At 42.3% G+C, this 24,479-nt stretch overlaps 1 protein-coding gene across 1 annotated transcript in view; it reads right to left on the bottom strand.

Moving 5' to 3' along the window:
* Nucleotides 1–24,479, bottom strand: part of UBR4 (ubiquitin protein ligase E3 component n-recognin 4) — a 3,959,899-nt gene that overhangs the window by 2,177,558 nt on the left and 1,757,862 nt on the right. Inside the window, 3 exon segments of the mRNA XM_044087073.1 lie at nt 7,952–8,028; nt 8,030–8,166; nt 9,502–9,665. Coding sequence (XP_043943008.1) covers nt 7,952–8,028; nt 8,030–8,166; nt 9,502–9,665 — 378 coding nt within the window.

Raw genomic sequence — 24,479 nt, 5'->3', positions numbered from 1 at the left:
TCCCGCCTAGGCAACATGAACATCTGGCCAGTATACCAAAGACTTAAGCTACTGACGTTACATGGGACGTTGCACACAGAACAGCCGAGCATCGGTCATAAAAGTGACGTGTGCATGTACCATCCTCAGAACTGAACGCCCCAGTCAGAACACCAATCCATGGATAAGAGGCAAAATGAAAAACCAAAGACATCTCCAAAGAACAGCATGAACTGTGGAGGAGGGAGGGTTGGATAGAATATTGCAACATGGAAGAGGACATCTGTGGTTAAAATTTTACACAACTATTCTACGTCCTTCTATTCCCATGTTGCAGTATTCATAACATGAGAGAGAATACCAAAGCTCATGAGTGAGAAGGGAGCACAAAAAGTCTCCAAAAAGCCATGCAGAATTACTCTAGCAAATTCTGCTCAGGATCAGAACAGGATCCAGTTTACAGTGTTCTGTAAAGGTATGAACATATGACCAAATAGCTGCCTCTAGGACAGAGGCAGTAGCCAATCTCTTAGAGGAGGCCACTACTCTAGTTAACAGGACCATAACAGAGGAAGAACGTTTTTTCCCCGAGAAAGACAACAGAAGTAATAGCCTTTAAAATCAAAGATGAAACGTTCTGTTTAGAGACAGGTTTACCCAGCACCCTGGGGTGAAAGGAAACAATTTCTGTGCCTTTCTAATGGGTTTCGTCTTGTTCAGATAAAATCTAAGTTGTCTGTGTACATCTAAAGTGTGCAGCACCCTCTCACTGGAGTTTTGAGAAGGGAAAAAGGTGGGTAGATGAAAAGATAGATTGAGGGACAAGTCATTAACCACTTTAGGCATGATGGAAGGACTGGTACACAGGGACACCGTCTTTTGAAAAAAAATAAAAAGGTTGAGAAGCCATTAAAGCTTGGAGTTATAAAACTCGCCTATCAGAAGTAATGGCTACTGGCAAAAAAGTTTTCCAAGTACAGAATTTTAGGGAAGAGGAAGCAGCTGGCTCGAAGGGAGTCTGGGTCAGTTTTACACCAAGACAAAATTTAGATCCCAGGGAGAAGAACAGGCTTCCTGGGAGGTCTGATGTGAAGAATGCCTTTTAAGAAAAGTCTGACCTCTAACCTAGAAGCTAAGGGGAGATAAAGGCACACATGCAGAAATGGCTGACAAATGGGCTTTAACTGAAGAATAAGCCAAGTCCAGCCTTGAGCAGTTATCACAAGTAGGAAATGACTACAGAGATATCAACTAAAAATGGATCTAGTCTCTTATTAATACACCAGATGGAGAACCTCTTTCATTTGGACAACTAGGATCTCCTTGTAGTAGGTTTCCTGGCCTCCTGCAGGATTAAAAGCACATCCTCAGAAAAAAGGTGTCTGAAACGAATCAGAAGCCTATCACCCACAACGTCAGGTTCAGTGTTGCCAAATGTGGGTGAATGAGAGATCCTTTGGAGAGTAAATCCACTCAGAGTTAACTTGTAATGACTGTCCTTGGCTAATTGCAGAAGAGGGAACCAATGTCGTCTTGGCCAAAAGGGGTTCACCACCAAGATTTCTGGTTTGTCCCTCTGTATTTTCAAGAGGATTTTCTGAAGTAGGGGGCAGTAGGGATGCATAGAGAAGCATCCCCCTTCCAGGAGAATGATAGGGTGTCCACCTTCCAAACCAGAGGACATGGGACTCTGGCACAGAACCTTGGAAGTTGTCTGCTCAACAGGGAGGCAAAGAGATCTACTTGGAGTATCTCACTGATACAGAATGTCTGAAAACACATCCCTGTGGATCATCCACTAGTGGGTCTCAAGATCTGCTCAGTGTGTCTGCCTGAACATTTAGAACTGACTAGATGTAAACCGCAGATGAAGTTATCTTTGCTTGAAGAGCAATCTCCCAGGCTTGGATTATTAATCTGCAAAGCAGGTAGGACTTTGATCCTCCCCTGCTTGTTCATACACCAGAGAACAGGGGTATTGTAAAACTGAATCAGCAATGTACTAAGAATGTTAGTTTTTACTGTATTATCTTTTTTTGTAAATAAATATCTTTGTAAATTAATGGCTAGCAATGTAATACTGGAGCTTTTCTCCTCAGGTCTCTGCTGAAAAAGGGTTTCTGCCCAGCCAGACTAACCCGGTTAACAAATGTCAAATAAATAAATGAATTGTCTGTAAACGGCTTCAAAGGACCTGGAAGAAGAAATGACCTGGGCCAGGATCAGAGCCACTCATCTCCAGTATTGATGCGTTGCTTCCTTATAGGAGACCATAGGCCTTGGACTTTCAGGTTTCCCAGGGTTGCCCCCACCCCAGATCCAAAGCATTTCCTGTGGGGTGGGGGGTAGTGGCTGCAGGGGAAATCCTGGGTTGCGAGAAACTTAGTGAATCCACCAAAGCAATTCCTTCTTTAGGCAAGGCAGAAGTGGGAGCACAAATTCTAGAGGATGAGTATGCAGGGACCAGAGTGTCTTCAAATACCAAAGGAATTTTTGCATGTGGAGTCTGGCTAGGGGCAGCACTGGTATAACCAAAACCATGAATCCTAGCATCCTGAAGAATTCCTTGACAGTCAGACAAGGTACAGGAAGCAACTGAAGAAAGTAAGTCTGCAGTGATGGCACCTTTGGAGAGGGCAGGAAGGCCATCACGATGTCTGTCTTTATCCTGCAACCCAGGAAAACGTGGTCCTGAGAGGGAGTTAGGGAAGACTTCTTGTAATTGAAGGTGAAACCCAGACTGAGGAGCAAAGAGATGGTGGTTTGAAGGGTTCTGTTGCAAAGTGACTGGATGTTCTGACTTGAATGAGCAGGTCTGTCCAGGTAAGGGTAAATGAGGACTCCCTGGAGTCTGCAAAAGACAATGACAGGAGCCAAACATTTTGTGAATAACCTTGGTGCCATAGAGTCTCCAAAAAGCAAAGCACTGAACTGAAAATGAGAGGAAGCAACAGAAAACCTTAAGAATTTCCAGAACACGGGGTGGATGGGAATGAGAAGGTATGCATCCTTTATGACTGAAAAAACAGTTAAGCCTGGGGTAACGAGAGGGAACGGAGTTTGTAGGGTAAGCATCCTGAAAGAGAGTACTTGAAGGAATAAACTGAGTTGAGACAAATTTAAAATTGGTCTCCAAGGGCCATCTTTCCTGGGAACTAAGAACATTCTGGAACAGAAACCTTTTCCTCTTTCCAAAGCAGGAGCCATCTGGTTCCTAGTGCCTGCAAAAGTCTTGAATGACTTGAGGGAAAAGGTGGATTTGCTCTTGGAGGTTGTGGAATCTCCATGAAGGGAGGACTGGATTTCCAAGTCATGTAATAACCTCTCTGAACAATGGACAGGACCTATTTGTCTGTGTAATGCTTGTCCAAACTGAAAGGAAGTCAGTAAGGTGCTGGGAAAGGTGAATTTCTGAGGAGGTTGCCAGGTAGTCACATAGTACCTGGCTTGTTTGGAAAGGGGGCCTTTTGAGGCAAAGATGGCTGAAACCTAGTAGGTATCTCCCTAAGTGTGGTAGTCTTGTGTTGTTGAGAAGGTGTATGGGTCTTCTTCCTAACAAAATTAGCTCTTGAAAGGTAGATCCTATGAAATTTAGGAACTGAGGAGACAAAAATAAGTTTAAGCTCCTGAAGTTTTTTTTCCCTTCTCTTGAAGGGATTTAAAGAGAGCTGCAGCATAAGAACTAAAAGCAGCAGTGTTGTGCAGAGGTGCATCCATAATCTTTGCCTGGAAATCATCAGGCAAAGGCTGCAACCTCAGACAGGAATATCTCCCGAGGACTGAACCGGATGCTGCTGATCTAGCACACCCCTCTGCTGTGTCATAACTGCACTTAATGGAATGTCTGGTAACCTGGGAAGACAGTCCCAAGAGAAAAAAAGCTGGGTTTTTGCTGCAAGGTCTGGGAGATCATTCAGTAATTTGGAGGTCTGTGAAAGTAGAGGCAGAACATATTTCGACATATGTGTCTGATAATTAATGGCCCGAAGGCCAGAGTGGAAGAGATGTAGACCTTTTTACCAATTCCCTCCATCATTTTACTCTCCTTAACGGAGGAGATTGGTCGAGGGCAGTATTTTGGCAGTTTTGTCAGCAGATAGAGATACCACAGCTGGGTCTGCAAGAGTCCTCAGGCACCTTATAAAACCTGTCTGCCCTTTTAGGAGCAGGAGATTGAGAATCAGGATTTCTAGATGTTGCCATAAAGGCATCTTGAAAGGCTGGCAAGATAGGAGGAATGGCTGGAGCAGTGTCAATTTGTAAGAGGTCATAATACCTCCTTTGTACCTCTGAGACCTGCGAGCTTTCCACTTGAAGTAGTCTCTCATATTGAAGACAGTTTCTCCAAAGGAAATATCTGCTGCAGGAAAATTCCCACCATTGGAATCCACTTCAGGGGAGGAATATTCTAAAAGAGAATCAATTTGAGTGGTGTAAGCCAGGGATTCATCATAAGATTAATCATCTTCCTCAGAGGCCTCAAGTTCATCAGATGCAGGAGGGAAAACTGGAGATGCTGGGGTAGGAGGATGCAAGGTGGAAGGCCTAAGTGCCAGGAAAGCAATCAAAATCCCTTGAGAAAAAGCTTGCCACTGTGGGAAGTCTCTAGACTGGGTGACGCATGTTTTTGTGTTTTCACTTAAGAAGGTCTACCCCTAGGGCTGGAAAGGAAAGGTAGCTATAGGCCTGGGCTCTGGATCAGACGTCAGCATAACCTCAATGGAAAGAGGAGGAGAGGTACTACAAGGAACCTTAGAAAGAGTGAGCCTTAGTATCCCCCTTCACCATCCATAACGGACTTCTACAAAACCTCTGAAGACATGCTGTAGGAACCCTCCCCCTAGCAGTTTCTGTATCAGTACCCACTGAAGGAGGACCACCCCACACCATACGTACCTCACGGTGTTCACTGGCCTTGAGAGGGACGTCTGAGATCAGACGTGCAGCCAAAGATTCAGGCCTTACCTTTTTTGCCTTCTTCAGGGGCTCACCTGACAGACCAGCAGCACCTTCCATACCTAGCACTAGTCACTTCAGTCTCTGATTTTTGTGGCAAAAATTAAGGGTGGACAGATGACCGCAGAGAGTTTTAGGGACGAACACCTGACGCATGGCACAAGCTTTATAATTCTGATCAGACCCCAGACAAAAAAAAGATAATGGTTGTGATTGTCTTTGTGTGGAATATCTTCCACAGTAGCACTTGCCCTTCTTGGATGACATTAACCTCTCACAAGCATGCAGTAGCAAAGCACAAAAGATTCCCTAATGGGACACTTATCTGAATGAAGATAAACTTCAGTGATCAAACTGACAGCTGGAAGACATTATTCGCACTGGTGGTAGAGAAGCTCTGAAGATGGTACATGCAGACGTCACTTTTATGGCTCATGCTTGGCTCTCCTATGTGCAACGTCGCACGTATCTTGCAGTATTCTTAAGTCTTCTGCATACTCGCCGGATGTTTGAGTCAACTAGGCAGGATCTCCCTCATATGATGAATACTGCAACATGGAAATAGGAGGACATCCATATTTATGGGGATATGATAAAAGTAAATATCTAGGGATATGCTTAAAAATGACTCCGGTGTGGCAGCTAAGTATATGTGGGAAGAAACTAAACAAAAGATAATACAAAAACTGAGAAAATGGACATTCTGTTACATGGATACAGACAGTAAGACACAAGCAGTTAAAATGCTTTTAGTCCCTTTAGTCTTATATACAGGTACAGGCTAGGCATATTTTTATCAACCAGAGAAGTTGTAGATAGCAATTAATAAACAGCTGAAGAATTTTATTGGGGAGGGGAAGATGGCGAGAGTCACGTAGGTAAGATAATTCTTCCAATAGAACAGGGCAGATTGGATAATTTAATTTGAATTGGGTATTTCAGAGCAAAACAGTTAAACTCGTATACACAGCACAAAAATAAACTATAATTCAAAGTGGAAAGGGATGATGATGATGAAACAGGGGAAAGCTCAAGACACAAGGAGAGACTGGGAATTTGGATGTAGACTTTTAAGGACAATAATCATACAGAATATTATATTCATAAAGTAGCAGAAAGTATTTTAAGAACTAAGCCAGTGTGGGACTGGAGAAAGGAGATTCTGCTGATAGGGATGACTGCAATCAGGGTTACATACAATAGGCAAGAGGGGACTGGAATTTACTGGAGAAAGGAACCAAAGTACTGGGAGAAAATAACTAGAGGGGGAAAGGTAACAGAATGGGAAGAACTTCTTTCGAGTGCAGGTTAGAGATTACCTTCCCAATCAAGGCTTGCTATCAGAGTACAGGTAAGGAGAAAGAAATAGGGGAGTTCTAAATGGAAGACCTGCGCTGGTAGAGTCTTTAGTGGAATCTAGAACAGCAGCTACCCTTAAAGGAAAAATCAGTACAGCATATAAAATATTGCATGAAACTATAATACTCAGAGAAGGTTAGAATGGACTGGGAAGAGAGACTGAATAGGCAATTCACAAACAAACCATTGGGAAATATTTATGTCTCCCAATTATGCAACAAAGTCTAGAAGGTTTAAGATCTTTGTTTAGAAGTGTTTATATAGGTATTTTTATACCCCAAGTAGACTCCAAAGAAATTTTCCTTAGGTAAACAGCAAATAATGGAGGTGTGATGGGGAAAAAAAGGTAATTGTGAACATATTTTCCTGGCAGTGTAATGAGTTGGCAGACTAAAGATTCCTTACAGACTGCTCCGTCAAAGATACTGGGTGAGCAAATTGGGATAACTAGGGAAATTATTTTTTTTTGAGCTACGATGCAGAATCAGAATTGCCTCCTTGGCCTTGTTGAGTCTAATTATGGTGGCTGCCAAGAAATAAATTACTGAAAAATGGAAATTAAAGTCTAAACTAACTTTACTAGAAGTAGAGAATATAGTAACAGAGATAAACAACTGGAATTGGGATCTACAGAAAAGGGAAGAAGCAAATTACACAGGAAAAAATGTGAACTGTGGGAACAATATACGCAAAGAAGGAACGAGGTTTAAAAGGAGGAAGGATTTGATTGAGCTATGTAATGCTGAACTGAAAACGACTGGATAGATAAGTGATGTACAATATTTGAAACTACACTTATGCCACCATGGCTTGCATTGTATAATGTTTGCAACTGGAAATGTGTCAGGGTGGTTTGTTTACATTTATATAAATGTAAGATTGTCTATGTCATACATGGTAACTTAATAAACATTTTTTTAACAAGGTTTTGCTATGACTGAAATGAAGTAGTGGAAACCAGCTTTGAATGGTTTAACATGGGAAGGATGCCACACACACAGTTTCTCACCATCAGTTGCTAGGATGCACCTCTCCTGCTCTCTTCTCTTCCTAATCAAGCATTTGAGGAATGGAAGGCTGACTCCAGAATGGATTGTGTGTGCAAGGTGGGTAGGGTTTTGGAATGCCCTGCCTCCTGATGGTTTCCCTTCATCCCAGCAATGACAAGCCTTTAGAAGTCACACTCCTGGCCATTTCCAAATCTGTTATTCAGGTGAAACATCGGCATTTATGTCATTTTATCCACAGATACCTCTGGCATAAACAGTGGCATTTCAGGCCCTGGGCTTGAGATATGACAGTCATGTGTACTCTCTTAAATCTAGTATGATTTAAGCATGGAAGACCATGCATGGTAGAATCAAATATGAACTAAGCAAGAAACAGAAAAGAAAAGAGCCTGGGGGCAAAATGTGGTCTCCAAGCCCACAGTACATGATCAAGACATGCGTCAAGAAGAGACAGACGTTAAGCATGGATAGTAAACTAAACTTCAGAGTTCTGCCAAGCTCGAGATATCAGACAAAAGTCCCAAAACTCAACCATTGCATGGTGCTTCCAGAGTTGTTTACAACACATTTCATTACTAAGAAACTTAAGTACATTATGAATATATCTACAACAAATAAAAAGTTACACACAACATGTACTGACTTACAAAAAATGGTTAACTTCTTATCAGCTTGCAAGGCTTCTTCTCGAGTAAAAGGAAAATCAAACCAACGAGCACGTGAGGTTCAGCTGTAGGGTGCGACCAAAGATTTCCAAGTATGAAGGTGCTCTTTCAATAGCCTGTGTACCTATTTGGACACGCATGCCAGTCATTACCATAGAACTATTATTATTGATGGCTTCTACTGCAAACCCACCAGGCTAGAAAATAAAGAAAAAGAAAAGTAACATCTGTCACAATTTTGGGTCTTAAAACAGACTAGCAAAAATGTTTAAAAAAATTAAAAGACACAGAAACTGCAATAATTAAAAACACAGTAGGGATCGCCACATAAATGTCTGCATAAAGCCAGACTGCATGACAAGAAATCATTAAGAAATATCAGTGAATCTTATGGGACTGCAAATGTCTCAATATTAAGGTCTGCAGATTTACTCTGCAATCAACACCACGGGAGTACCATTGTGCTTCAATATGAAAGGGCAAAATCTATGCAAAGCTGACAAGGCTGCATTCCTGTAAAGTAATCTGATGTATGTGGTGCTCAACTATCAATCATCTCCATTTTTATCTGATGTTTGTGTACATCTGTGATGAACTGTCGGCCTTTACCGTAATACATCCTATCATGCTCCCAACTTGAGCAGTACAGAGTACCATATGTGCAGACCTCAGTTTGTAATCTGCCAGCCACACAAATACATGAAACATTTGCTTTACATCATCAATGAAGTAGCTTTTAAACAACATGCAAGTCAGGACAAAGATCCATATGGTGTGATGAGAAGAAAAATAACAGGCAGTCCAACACACTAGGTACTGTCTTTTAATGTGTGTGACATGGCATCATGCAAGAGCTCCTAACAAAACACCAAGCTGGCTACACAAACTGCCTGACAGGATACACACAATCTTAGTTTCCATGGAAAATCCCTTATGTCAGCTCTAGCATTTCAATTATCCAAAAAAATGGCATCTTTTCAGTCTTGAAGATCAGCTGACACAAACTTAAGACTCTTAAGACACAGACTGAGTATCTGCTCCTACTATACCACTAGAACAGGGGTCTGCATCTTCACCACCAAAACAGCCATTTTTGGCCTCTCTCCCACCAAACAAAATTCATCTGGAGCCACAAAACCTATTTGACCTCTTAATTGAAGATAACATATACACAGCATATTAAGTGTCACAGTATCACCTCGCTCTCCAAAATAAGAGGTGTTCACTTTGAAAGAAAAAATAAAATAAAAATAGCCATTATTTATTTCTACATTATTAATTTTTTTTCAAAGCTACAGGGAGCCACTTCAGAGGGGTGGAAGTGCTGCATGCCACAGGTTGCCTACCCCTGCAATAGAAGAATGCACACACACACACATCAGGACATGCTTTAACCAAAAGCCAGACATCACATACAATAAAGCTCATATATGTGGGTTTATAAACTCTTACCATACACATTTATAAATAAAAAAAAAAAATCTTAGCAATTTTAGCAATTTCCAAGTAAGGCACTGCAACTGTATACTTGCCTTGGTGTTTGCAACATACATGCCAGTTGAATTAAGACGGTGTTTTATCTGTTGTGCATTATAAACTTGAAGAAGATCATTCCCTCCAAACTCCACATCTGTCAGTTGCTGGTTGTGCTCGAAAAAGTCAACTGGAAAAGTCACCTGACTGGACACTCTAGTTGCTGAAAAAAAATGCACCATTATTAACAAAATAGGTTAAACAATTAACTATTTAAAACAAAAAGGCAATGGATCTCAGAGCTGGGTGCCAGTCCTTTAAGACCAATTTAACATCTACTTAAAAACAAAGTCCATTTTATCAGGATCACAGACAGCAGCTGGTGCAATGCCAAAAATATGCAACTGTTATGTGCCAACATGAAGCAACCTGGCCTCAACTCTAGCCCTGGTTCATATCAATCCTGACTAAAGCTTGACTATAAATGAAAAACATTATCTGCCCAATTATATCAATTATAACTTTACAGTTGATAAAAGACCATATGATTTTTTTAATCACATGGCTCGCCATTCAAGATTCTAAGTGGCCCATTAAATCCTCTACTGCAACAAAGAAAAACCTCCATCCCATTCATTCCCTGGAGCAAGACAAAACCTGGTAATAAGTAGTGGGCCAGTTTGCAGACACTGCAGACCCGTCCTATACTCACTATCAGTTGCTTCTGAGCTCAGCCATCACTGCTCTGGGGAGGGACATTCAAGTTTCTGCACATGGAAAACCTCATTAAGTGGCACAGACTTACTACATAGACTTGTGTTCTAATTGCTGCTGGCAATACATCTGCATTCTTTCAAGTATTGCCAATGGAGCAAGCCAAGCTACCACCCTTCCCCCAGGAAGGACGAGCCAGCACCAGCTGCTCCACTCCCTTTCTTCACTGACTGATCCTCCAGCATTTATGTTGCTAGAAGAGCAAGTGGTCTGGGTGTCAGAGTTTTTATCCCTCTGCACCACCTGGCCAAGACTACCTGACAATGTGTTGACTTGCTTAATGAATAAAGTGCAGTCATGAGCTAACAAGCAACCTCCTCCTATTACCTCACTAAAGAGGAGATGCATCATTTCCCCATTTGTTCTATAGATCAGAGTCATTCAATCATACCCAACAGGGCTGTTGGAAGTCTAAGCCCTGGCAGCTAAAAGTTTCTCTATTCCCAATTTTCTTCCTAAAAAAGGAAAAGTTTGAAAAAAGGTAATTGACTATAAAACTCTTCTGAAGACTAAATCGTGATAAAAAGCAGAAATAGTGAAGAACAGGGGGTCAAGCTCCCACAAGACAACTGCTTAGTCTAGACACACTAGTTTGCAACAAACAGAAAAAGTGAGAAAGTAGAAGACAACCCCACAAATGAAAGTCAGTAACTACATGGAAATGCCAAAGTACAGCTATAGAGGAGAAATTGCTGCCCGTTCATATGGGGGATGGGGGCAGATGGCACTGCTGCCTCACAGGGCTTATTCCTCCCATTCTGTAATCAACTGAATTCTATGCAGTGACTGCACTTCCATCCTGGATCTGCTTGGATCTCAGCTTTATGCTCTAATTTCTATCCACATCCCAAAGAAAAGTAGAAGAGGAACTGAAAAGTATACTGTCATCCCCTTTGGTAAAAACTCTGTACCCATGAGCTACCACATAGGTGGTAGTCTACTTAACACCGAAAGTGTGATGAGAGACCTTGGGACACAGGTGGACAGTATCTCTCCTTTGATAATCAAATCGCCACAGTAGTCAGGAAATCCTTCTACGTGGCACACCATCACAAAAGGTTACTCATCCAGGAAAAAAAATAGGTCATTGTTCCCCTCTAATCGTCACTCATTAGACCCATTATAGAGTACAACGCCCTTTTTGGTATGTACCTCACAAGACATCTACAATAGCTGGAAAGGCTGCAGAAATACCTCACAAAGAGGATTACCGGCCTCAGTTGGCCTACACAGACCATCTCAAAAAACTCCAGCTTCACTCCGTCGCATATTACCTACTCAGAGGCGATCTTTCCTAACATACCAAGCTATGTCAAACCCAGAGCTGCTGGACATGCTCCACTTAAAGAAATCTCAATCCCTCCAAGCTACACGTTCTAGGGACCTAAACCTGGTCACCACAATAAACAGAACATGCTGGAGGGACAGATTCCTGTCCGAGACTTCCCATACTCTGGAACAAACTACCTACCTATATCAAACAAAGCTCCTCATTAGCACTCTTCAAGAAAAATTTTGATTATTGAATGGGAAATAGGAACACCTCTGTGGCTCTGCTCAACAGGGGCACAGGAAAATGATTTTCTTGGGTGGCGAAAACCAGGGTAACTTTTTGGCTAGGCTTGTATAGGCCCTAGGGCTGATAGCCTAGTACCTACCTATGAAAATCATAGTTTCATAGTTTAGTACTAGGCTATCTGCCCTGGGACATTTGTAAGCCTAGCCATAGTGATGTGGCTTTCGCCACCCCATGAAATGGTACAAAAATGCACAGAATAGATTTAAAATACTGTGCGCCTCTGTCTAGTAGTGACACAGTGAAGGTCCCCTTATATAATAGAATTAGTTTACTGTGCCCCTGTCTAGTAGTGACACAGATGTGACCGCTGGGGTAAACTTACGATCTCCCATCCACTCATCAAGATTTCTCTTGAAGTGAGTCAGTGAGGGGCTCTGCCTAACATCAACCGGGATCTTGTTCCAGAGCATGGGAAGCCTCTGGGTTATGAATCTATCCCTCCAGCATGTCATATTCATACTTGTGCCGAGGTTTAAGTCTTTAGCTCTCGTGGTTCTGATGGATTTGGATTTTTTGAGGTGGAGCATGTCCATCAGTTCCTGATTGGACATGGCCTTGTACGTCAGGCACAGATCACCTCTGAGCAGGCGGTATGCTACTGAATAGAGCTGGAGTTTCTTTAGTCTGGCAGAATAAGACATATGTTGGAGACCCTTGATCCTCTTGGTGAGGTACTTTTGTGGTCTCTCCAGCTGTTGCAAATGCCGGGTGAGGTACATACCAAATGGGGCATTGTACTCAATCATGGGTCTGATGAGGGAGGAGTATAGGGGTACAATGACATCCTTGGATCTGGATGTGAATCCCTTCATGATAAGGTGTGCAAGGTAGAATGTCTTTCTAACCACTTTGGCAACGTGGGTGTCAAATGAGAGGTCGCTGTCGACTTGGGTCCCTAGGTCTCTGATTACTTTTTCCATACTCAGTGGGTTGCTGTCTATGTGATAATTTGTGGGTACTTTGTTTTTCCCAAAGGGGATGACTATACATTTTTTGGCATTTAGTTTAAGGCCATGACTCCAGCACCAGTTGTCCGTTTCTGTGAGGCCTTTTTGTAGGATGTATGTGTCCGCTGGTGTATCGACTATGGCGCCTAGTTTGCAGTCATCTGCGAACTTTGTCAGCCACAACCCTCCCATGTTTGCTTTAACATCGGAGAAATAAATGCCGAACAAGAGGGTTCCCAGGACAGATCCCTGTGGGACACCACTTGTGACTGGCTTGGAGTCTGACATTGCACCAGCGATTTTAACTTTATGGGTTCTGTCCTTTAGCCAGTTTGCAACCCATCTAGTGACATAAGAGTTTACATTTAAGCTGTTGAGCTCATCTATGATGCCCGAGTGGGGTATTGTGTTGAAGGCCTTAGCCAAGTCCAGGTAGGCTGTATGGACTGCTTTGCCCTCATCAATGGCTCTAGTGACTGTTTCGAAAAAGTCAACCAGGTTCAAAAGGCAGGATCTGCCCTTTACAAAGCCGAACTGGGTGGGGTCAAGTGTCTGTAGGTCCCCAATGTCTCTGTTTATGAGTTCCAAAATGATTCTTTCCATAGCTTTGCAGACCAGGCTGGTTAAGCTTATGGGGCGGTAGTTCCCAGGGTCTGTGGAGGTACCCCCTTTCTGGAGTGGGACCACTGTTGCTGTACGCCAGTGTTCAGGTACATATCCTGTAGTAAGGCTAAGGTTAAATAGCATTTTTATGTGTGGGTTTAGTTCCTCTGGGAGTTCACGTAGCACGCAACCCGGGATACAGTCAGGTCCCATTGATGCTGTGTTTTTATCTTTGCTGAGGGCGGCTCTCACCTGGACATCTGAGATGACAGGGAGACTACATTCAGCTGGGATAAGTATTTCTTCTTTTGGGGTGAGGGAGGGGAGAAATTTGCACTGAACCTGTCAGCCAGAATGTTGGCAATATCTGTGGGTTCAGTGTATTTTTTGTTGTTGTTAACTAACTCTGAGCATATCTGAGGGTTTCCGCCCAGGTTTCTAACATAGCTGAAGAAGGCTTTGTGGTTATCTTTAGTGTCCTTAGCGATTTTTCTCTCAAATTGGCCTTGGATGTTTTAATTAGAGAACGTAGTTTTCTGCTAGTGTTGATCAGAGATGTTTTCCCTTTATGGGATTTTGCTCTGTCATGCAGTAGCTTCCTTCTTTTGTTATACAATTTGTTAATGGCAGAGGTCCACAGACAGGACGCTTGCCTTTGGTGGAGAGGGACTTGGATTTATTTGGGATTGCATGATCCATGCATTCTTGGAGATGTCCATAGAAAGCATTTGTGAAGGAATCAGCATTGTGGGATGTGGTATCCATTGGCCCAGTGGGCTTAAAGGATACCATCTCAGTCTTAAGAAGAGTGAAGTCTGCTTTTGAGAAGTTTTTCACTGTGGTCTTTTGTGCTGGTGGTGGAGGTGGGATATGTATATCCAGGGTGATTAGTTTGTGGTCAGATCTCACTAGTGAGGGGTATACCTCCTGTGTGGAGCATTGTGTCCCCATGTTTGTGATGATCAGGTCTAGTATATTATCTCCCCTAGTGGGAGAGGTGACTAGTTGTTCCAGTGCATTTGAATTTATGAATTCCAGGAACCTTTGGGCTACGGTGTTAGGGCTAGAATAATGTACCCAATCTATGTTAGGGTAGTTGAAGTCTCCCAGTATGATGGTATTTTATGATACATTCATATCCTCCAATGTCTTCAGGAAGGCTGAGTGGGGTTCCTGAGATTGGGAGGGTGGTCTGTAACATGCTACCAGTTGTATAGCAGTTTTGCCTATGGTTAGTTGCACCTGTATGGTCTCCGATGCTTCATGTGCTGTTACTAACCAGGAGGTGTGGGTGTCCTTGATGAATATGGACACTCCCCCTCCCTTTGTGGTTCGGCCTGGGTTTTGGGGCCGAAAAGCATGATACGAGATATAGCCTGGTAGCGCTGGGGTGCTCTCAGGAGCCTTGAACCAGGTTTCAGTTACTGCACAGACGTCGATGTTCTCCATACTGATGAGTGCATTGAGTGCCTGTATCTTGAGATTTAGACTTCTGGCGCTGAGCAGCATTACCCTTAGTTTTTTTCCATTTGTGTTTTCTAAGCAGGTGGGTTTGTCTTTTGAGCCTTGCCTAAAAAAGGCACTATGGGGGTGGCAAGAGCCTTAGCCAATAACCGGAAGCCCAGTGGTGACAGGTGCAGGCCGTTCCTTGCAAAGCAGCATGGCTTGTCCAACATGTCATTCCAGGCAGACAGACATTGGATCCCTTTAGAATGACACCAGTACTTGAGCCAATTATTAAAGCTGATCATCTTGTCTTTGTATTGTGGCATCATTCTTGGTGAGGGTAAGATGCTGCTCAGGGTCAGGGTCATACCAGCCTGGGCTACATAATCAGAGAGCTCCTCTATGTCTCTTTTCATGTAGTCCAGGGAGGTACGTCTCAGGTCATTCACGCCAGCATGGACAATGACGGAGTCGTATTTGTACTTGCTTTGGAGTGACCTGAGTGCGTGTGTTATGTGGCGGATCCTAGCTCCAGATAGGCAGCTCACAGTCACCCTCTCCTTGTTCAGCCTGGTAAGCGGGACATCAGTGCGTCTGACTATAGAGTCACCTATTACTAGTGTATCAGGCATGGTGTTTGGCCATAAGGGCTGTGATTGATTGACACACTGATTTATTGAAGTATGTGTTGCATATGTTTTGTTTTGAGGTGGTGGATTTTTGGATGTCTGCTTTGGGAGCCTCTGTTGTTTTGGTAAGTTTTTTTATTAGAGCCTCCGAGTATGTCTTTGTGTTTTTATGCATTTGGTTTGCAGTTGTGGTAGGTCTATGTGGGACTGGGTTTGTTGTGTGTGTGGTTACCATCTCCTCCTGTCTGGTCATGACAGCCCTGAGTTGAGAGTTCAGCCTCCAGTTTGGCTATATAGTTGCATCTCTCACATGTATTTGTGTTTGTTGGGAGGAGGAGAGGGTTGTCTGTGTACATGAGACAATTGTAGCAGTCTCAAGATACCCAGATTAACCAGCTGAACTGGAGAGGACGCCAGTAATCTACCACTCGACATGCTAGAACAGTATAAGGGAGTGCTGTGCCTTTAAGGGAAGTGGATATTCACAGGGCTGGTAGGTGGATGTAGTGCTTACTTCGTATGAGAGTACTTACTTAGTAGAGAAGTTTTGAGAAGAAGTGCTAGACTTATAATATAGCGAGTAGTCTGATTATACTACGAGTAGAGCTTCCTTAAGGGAAAATTTGAAGAACAAACTTGGCAGAGCCAGAAGTTGCTTAACCGGCGCTGCGCTATGCGCACAATCGCGCAAACGCGGATTTTAAACAGGGAACTTCAAAAGAGCTAGAAATGGTCCAAAACAACCAATTACTACAGCTCTTGTGCTGAGGTCACTTCCTACGGGGACAGGTAGGCTACTCAAGGCTCCCCACTCCCACTGGTGAGCAAAGAAACTTCCTTCTATCCAAGTAAGGTAATGGCCAACACAGGAACTACACCACAGCCCAGAATACAGCAAAGGCTGTAAACTGGTCTAAACTAGTCGAGGAGAGGCGGGAAAACAAGGATTATTTTTTTGTTTTTAGATAGAAACACACAGAAAATGCAGAAATAGTAATAAATCAGTTACACAGGCTAGCACACTTTAGTGGGCAGCCTCAACAATTAAATTAAACAAACAAACTTTCGATCAAATTCGACTAAAATGTAACTAAGTGCAGATATTAAATAATGCAGCAAACAGCTAAAAAAACAGTTTAAGCTTGTTTAGGGTAAGCTAGAGAAGGTATTTCAAGTAAAAAAACAGCAGAGATACTTAAATCCAGAAAGTAGTCGCTTTTCTGAGTTCTCTATAGCTAGGACTACTCTGCAGGACCACGAGGAGCTTGTCTGAGTAGTATGTCTGAATTTGTCAGGGATCCAAAAACATGTAGGGGTCCAAAAACATGTACAAACCAAATCTACAGCGTGTTTCTCTACCTTTTTGTAATTTCCCCCAAACTTTTGGATTTCTAATACTGTGATGGGAATGGAACCCACTCCTAAGTCAAAGTAGGATTAAGCTTCATGAAATTAGTATAGTTTCAATCTTTGATGTTAGCCAAAAGTGCTCTTTGCAGCACCCACAATGTGCCCAGTAATAATGACTCTTGCAATTTGTACAGGGTTACATGGATTGGTAACGCATCTAAATATGATTGTAGATTCTTTTTTTATAAGACCTGTTGCTCCTACTACTACTAGAACTGTCTGGCTATCTTTCTTCCACATTGCTCTAGTTTCTGCCTGCAGAGCCTGATATTTTATGACTTTGTGCTTCTCTGTACGTAAGACTCTGTAGTCACTGGGTGTGTCGATTAATGATCAATGCTACCTTTGTCTTCTTGGACCACTATATCCGGTTTTCTAGCATCTATCTTCTGAATTGTTGGTAATGGGTGATCCCATGCAATACAAACCATTTTCTATGATGCTTTGCGTCTCATGTTTCCAGTGTTTTTCAGCCACTTCAATACCATAATGTTTGCACAATGCCCAGTGCAACAGTTTTGTCACTTGATTATGCCTTTCAGTATATAGTCCTCCTGCCATTAGTATGTCACAACCGTTTCAAATTCAGTTTTACAAAACCTACGTTTGTCTTTCTCTCCCACATGTTCAATGGGCTTTGTAAACCAGCATGGACAGAGTCCACTATCTTGGGCTGCCAATATTTACCTTTCACCTCTTGGTTTGAATTCACCTCTCCTTAACCATTCCTGCATTCATTCCTGATCAACATGAGGTTCTTCCAGACAACTTCTACAATTGCAACTATATTTAAGCTTTTTCCACATTTCTTGCCTTCTCATCTGGTCCTTCACCTTATATGCTTTCCTTTGTTTTTTTGGCACATTCAGGTGTTGCCTGATTTTTACCTACTTCTGGTTTGATTTCCATTCCTGCTTAAAATCGATATGCTTCTGCTAAATTAAGCAGAGTAGTAATCTTCAATTTATTCTCCTCATGTTTCAAAGCTTTCACTACATTTCGGTCTTGTGAGGTCAGCAGATCTATACATGTAATCAACTGCAGCTCTATACATGTAATCAATTTCAAAGAGGCCAATCCCTCCTTCGGAACAGGGAATATACAGTCTTGGTATACACTGATTTTTATAAATTTGGTGAGCATGAAGCATCCTCCTTGTTTTCCTATCTAATCTAACCAACAAGTCTTGGGGTCAATCACTCCAAAACTGTAAGTTAGGACAGGAAGAGCAAATTGGTTTAAAGCTTGAATGTTGCTCCTAGATATCAACACGGTTTTCAGAGTATTCCTTACTAAGTTTTATTCGCATTTGCTCACATTTTATTGTTGGTCCTTCATCAATTCCCAAATATTTACACACTCCCTCTTGCTCAAGTTCTTCTGCATCACATTCTTGTCCCAAACTGATGTTTTCCTGGTGCTGCAGTTTTCCTGCTTTAAAGGTTGCTTTTGCACACTTATCAAGATCAAATGACATTCTTATATCTGAAAAAGTTTTGACAACCTGCAGTTGTGCATTTAGTTCCTCGTCTGATGAGCTATACAGTTTTAAATCATCAACAGAGAGAAGATGAGAAGTCTTTACACTTTGATGTTTTCTAAGAACCAAATTATAGCTACTGCCTAAGAAGTAAATAGCTTAATGGGTTAATGGCAAGGTAGAACAGCAACGGCGACAGTCACCCTGGGATAATAACTGAACCTTTATCATGGCTTAACTGCAAAGTGGTCTGCCACTGTTTCATAGTCAAATCAATGTAGTGGATCAGTGGAGGGTGTATCATACATTTTTAAGCTTCTTATCCCAGAATGTGGGATACTATCAAATGCTTTTTTGCAGTCAATCCATGCCATGCTTAGATTCTTCCCCTTTTTACAGTTCGTGACTATGACTTAATTTCACAACTGATTCTTTGCCCTTTTGTTGTACTACCATAATTGTGTTTTCTTCTAAATGACTATAAACTCTGTCAGCATCAATTCCCATATATACTTTATACGTCATCAGAAGGCAAGTTATTCGTCTATAATTTTTGGGATAGCTTGCAGGTTCACTCTTGAGTAGGAGCATTGCTTTTGCCTGTTAGCCAAGTTGGCGTCTGTTCGGGATGCACACAAACAGTTCTTACCCATGGCTAAATCTTCATGCAAAGATGTTACTAATATTAACCAAAAGTTAGGTACTGCAGCTGGGCCTGGGGTTTTCCAATTAGAGGCTTTTCTCAACTTTGTTTCAATCTGCCTGTTACTTCACATTTTATATGCTGCACCTTTAAACTTTGCTTATTCTTTCTTTTACTACTTCTATCCATTTAGCATATTTATGTTCCACAGGATCTTCATAGATACTTCTCCAAAATGCATCTATTTCTTCTACTTTTGGCGGTCTTTCAATTCCTTTTACCTTGTTTCCCAATTCTCTATAAAACTTTTTTGGGTCATCAATAAATTACTTACTTTGTACTTTTCCTTTATATTTATCTGTGTATCTTCTGTTTCCACCTGTGCTGAAAATTTTAGTTTATTTGCAACAGTGCGTGCTAGATCCTGGTCTGTTCTAATACTACGCAATGCTTTTATCAGATCTTTCTTAATATTTTTGTTGATCTATTCCCTCTTCTACAGTCTTCTAACAGTGACGCTTCTTGTCTTGATTGTTTTATAGATTTCTCTGTTCAATACTTCTGATAGTATTCAATTTTTCCCCTTCCTTTCCCTCGCTACCTTGCGCTCTTCTGGTAGAAATGTATCCATTATTAATTTAGCTGTACAGTAATATATCCTGCTAACTTCTGTTATATCGCATGGACCTCTATGGAGAGTCCTACTGTGTTCATTTGTTATATCAGACTTCTGACTTTTTGGGTTTTATTTACCTTCTGCAGTCTATTTCTTCTTATTGATCTTAATAGATCTATGTCTATTACATCAAGCAACTCTTCTCTTACCTTATTTTCTTTCAAACCTGATGGCACATCCCTTGTTTTCAATTTCCTGCAGCGTTCTATACAAAATTCTATAGCATCTTCCTGTGGCACCTTCTCTTCAATTTCATCCTGTGCCATCCGCTGCTCTGTCATAAGAACTCACTGTCCTATCACTCCTCAACATTGACTGCATCAGAGTTTCCTGTTCCTTCCCTTGCTGTCTAGCTTCAAGTGAACATTTATACTGCTTTCTTGTGAAGGCTCCAAAACATCTTTATGGCACCTGACCAACTGCTTCCTGTTCCACTGGTTTCCCCTTAATTTGGATATCCACTGCTCTATCCTGTTGTGGCACTTTCTGCATTTGATTTTCTACAATGAATCCTTCAATTTGCAAGTACTACATAACCTCAATTTCTATTTCTTTAACTTCCCCATTAGTAATCTCCTTTTCTAGTTTTCCTCCATCTTATTTTTTATTCTGTAAAGTTTTCCATTCCGGATTCCTTCGCCTGTATTTCTCTTTGAATATCATTGGGGCTGCCTTTTTTATTGCTTAATTTGGCTTTCTCCTTTGCATAAATATTGCACCATATCAATTCTCTCTCTTTCCCAAGTCCATATTTCTTTAGACTTTTCAAATATCTCTAGGCTTTGTTTACATTTTCGTACTTCCTCAGATGCTTCTTTTTCCAAACAGATCAAAGTTTCTTGAGCTATACACGGTTTTTCACAAATCTTGTATTATTGAATGAAAATTTTCATGTGAAGCTTCTGACAGTTTCTCTTACGGAAGTATTTTTCTTTCCTCTAACTTCTCTCTTAATCATTTTGTATAGCTTGTGTCTGGAAATTCTGGGCTTTTTGAAAAAATAGTAACAATACATAATTTATTTCTTATCCTCAATAGTTCACTATCATCTTTATGGCTGCTCTTTGGCCTATCAGTTTTTGTGATTTTTGTGGACTGCTACTTCCTTCTACAACAGGGGAGGCACATCCTCCCCCCCGGCCTGGCACCATTGTAGGAATGATTCTGTATTTTGAGGATTCTACACTGTCATTTTTCCTAGTCCTGGCACCAATGCGCCATACAGGAATGGGCACTTTGTTATCCTGGGTCTTGTGCACCCAGCTATCTTTTTTTAGTTTTTGAACTACTTCTGTCCATGATATATGCTACATAGATATATTCTATACATCCGTGTTGCATTGGTGAGATTATGGGAAAAAACAAGGTCCACCTCGTGAATGTACTCATCAAGATTTGAGGATGAATTAAATTTCAGCACTACTTTGCTTGCTGACTTTTCATGTCTCCATTCAGACCTTCATGTCTCCATTCAGACCCTCTCTCTACCTTTTTAAATTTCTCCAAATCTTTTGGGTTTCTAATACCATAACAGGAATGGACCCCGTTCCTAAGTCAAAGTACAATTAAAGTTCATGAAATTGGCATTGTTTCAATCTTTGATGTCAGCCAACAGTGCTCTTCAGAGCACCCGCAATGTGTCCAATAATGACTCCTCCTGCAATTCGGAGTTACATGGATTGGTAACATCTAAATATGATTGCAGATTCTTTATAACATCCATTGCTCCTACTACTATTGAATCTGTCTGGGTATCTTTCCTCCACACTGCTCTCATAGGTAGGTACTAGGCTATCGGCCCAAGGGCCTACGCAAGCCTAGCCAACAAGGTTCCCTGGCTTACACCACCCAAGAAAGTTATTTTCCTGTGCCACTGACGAGCAGAGACACAGAAGTGATCCCCTGAGTGTATTTCCTATTTCCCATCTACTCATCAAGATTTTTCTTGAAGAATGCTAATCAAGAACTTTGCTTGACATAGATGGGTAGCCTGTTCCAGAGTATGGGAAGTCTCTGGGATAGGAATCTATCTCTCCAGCATGTCCTGTTTATTGTGGTGACAAGGTTTAGGTCCCTAGAGCATGTAGCTCAGAGGGATTGGGATTTCTTTAGGTGTAGTATGTCCAATGGCTCTGGGGTTGACATAGCTTTATATGTTAGGCAAAGATCACCTCTGAGTAGGCGATATGCTACGGAGTAAAGCTGGAGTTTTTTGAGGCGGTCAGTGTAGGGCATTTGTTTGAGTCCAGTAATCCTCTTTGTGAGGTACTTCTGTGGCCTTTCCAGCTGCTGCAGATGTCTTGTGAGGTACATTCCAAAAGGGGCATTGTACTCTATAATGGGTCTAATGAGTGATGAGTAGAGGGTAATGATGACCTCTTTTTTCCTGGATGAGAACCCTTTTATGATGAGGTGTGCCACGTAGAAGGACTTCCTGACTACTGTGGCGATGTGACTATCAAAGGAGAGACTACTGTTCACCTGGGTCCCAGGGTCTCATCACGCATTCGGTGTTAAGTAGATTGCTGCCTATGTGATAGTTCATGGGTACAGAGTTTTTACCAAAAGGGATGACACTGCACTTTTTAGCATTGAGCTTGAGGCCATGGCTCTGACACCAGGCATCTGTCTCAGAGAGGCTCTTCTGTAGGATGTTCACATCATTTGGGGACTTGACTATGGCTCCTAGTTTGCAGTCATCTGCGAACTTCATTAGCCAGAGGCCTTCTGTGTTAGCCTGTACTTCAGAGAAATAGATACCAAACAGGAGCTGTCCAAGGACGGAACCCTGTGGTACTCCACTTGTCACTGGTTTGAGGTCAAATTTGGAGTCTGCAACTTTTACAGTGTGGGTTCTCTCAGTGAGCCAGTTGGCAACGCATCTTGTGACGTAGGAATTTATGCCTAGTTTATTGAGTTTAGCTATAATTCCAGAATGGGGGATGGTGTTGAAAGCCTTGGCAAGGTCAAGATAGGCTGTGTGAACCACTTTACCCTCATCTACAGCTTTGGTGACTGCCTCAAAGAAATTGATCAGGTTCAGGAGGCATGATCTGCCTTTCACAAACCCGAACTGGGTGGGATCCAGAGTTTGGAGGTTACCAATGTCTTTGTTTATGAGTTCCATGATGATACGTTCCATGGCTTTGTAGACCAGGCTCGTCAGGCTAATAGGTCTATAGTTCCCGGGATCAGTGGTGGCTCCCCCTTTGTGGAATGGGATAACTGTTGCTGTGCGCCATTCAGTGGGCACAAAGCCGGATGCGAGGCTATTATTGAACATGGTGCTTAAGTGGGGAGCCAGTTCATTCTGAAGTTCATGGAAAACGCAGGCTGGGATGTTGTCCGGTCCCATGGATGCTGTGTTTTTGGCTTTAGAGAGTGCAGCTTTCACCTGCGTAGTTGTGATTACAGGGACTCTGCATTCTTCCTGTATAGATATGGGCCCTTTAGGGGGTGGGGGGTAAAGTTAGCACTGAACCTATCTGCCAGGATGTTGGCAATATCAGTTGGTTCTGTAATTTTCATGCCTTTGTGCTGTAACTCAGAGCAGATCTGGGTGTTGCCATTGAGATTCTTGACATAGCTATAGCATGCTTTGTGGTTGTCCTTGGAATTAGTGGCAATTTTATTTTCGTAGCTAGCTTTGGAGGATCTTATAAGGGATATCAGCTTCTTACTGAGGCTGACCAGGGAGCTCCTCCACTCATGGGATTTTACTCTCTTTTGCAACAGTTTCTTCCTTCTGTTGTACAGTTTGTTTATGGCAGGGGACCACCAGATTGGCTTCCTTTTTTGGAGGATAGTGTCTTGGTTCCGTTTGAGATAGCACGATCCATGCACTCATGTAGGTGCTTATAGAGAGCATTTGTGTAGGATTCAGCAGTTGTAACTGTACTGTCCATCTGCATGGGTGTCATGAAGCTCACTACTTCTATCTTATGAAGCATGAAGTTGGCTTTGGAGAAATTTCTTACTGTGGTTTCCTTAATGGGGGGGTGGGAGTGGGATGTGGATATCAAGGGTGATTAGCTTATGGTCAGATCGGACCAACGAGGAGTTGACTTCAGGTGTAGAACACCGGTCACTCATCTTGGTAATGACTAGGTCTAGGATATTGTTGCCCCTGGTGGGGGTGTGGATAAGTTGATCTAGGGCATTGGAGTTTATGAATTCCAGAAAGCGTTGTGCTTAGGAGTTAGTACATCATTAGTTTTCCCAGTTAATGGTGGGGTAGTTGAAGTCACCCATTATTAGGGTGTTTGGTTGAACCATAATATTTTCCAGTACATCAAGAAAAGAGGAGTGGGAGTGGGGCATGGTGGGGGATCTGTAGCAAGCTACAATTTGGATTGCAGTTTTGCCAAGAGTTGCACTTGGATAACCTCGGATGCATTATGCTGAGCAACTAGCCTGGAGGTGTGGATATCCTTAATGAATATGAACACACCCCCACCTTTGGTGTTTCGGTCCAGGTTAGATGGCCGAAAAGTGTGGTACGAATTATAGCCTGATAGTGCAGGGGTGCTCTCTGGAGCCCTGAACTAGGTCTCAGTCACTGCACAGATATCGATGTTCTCTATTTTAAGGAGTGCCTCGAGTGAGTGCATTTTGAAATTTAAACTTCTAGCACCGAGTAGCATTATCCTCAGTTTTTGCTTGCCTGTTCCTGTTATGGTGGTGAATTTGTTACTTGAACCCTGCCTAAAAAAGGCACTATAGGGGCAGCAAGAGCCTTAGCCAGTATCTGGAATCCTAGGGGCGACAGGTGCAGGCCATCTGTGGCAAAGCATCGTGGTCGGTCGACCATGTCATCCCAAGTAGACAAATACTGGATCCCCTTTGAATGA

Source organism: Protopterus annectens, chromosome 1.part1, assembly GCF_019279795.1.
Source record: "Protopterus annectens isolate FY-2018-M chromosome 1.part1, PAN1.0, whole genome shotgun sequence".
NCBI lineage: Eukaryota > Metazoa > Chordata > Ceratodontiformes > Protopteridae > Protopterus > Protopterus annectens.
Note: the sequence above shows the minus strand (reverse complement) of the source record. Positions and strands in the feature narration are given on the sequence as shown.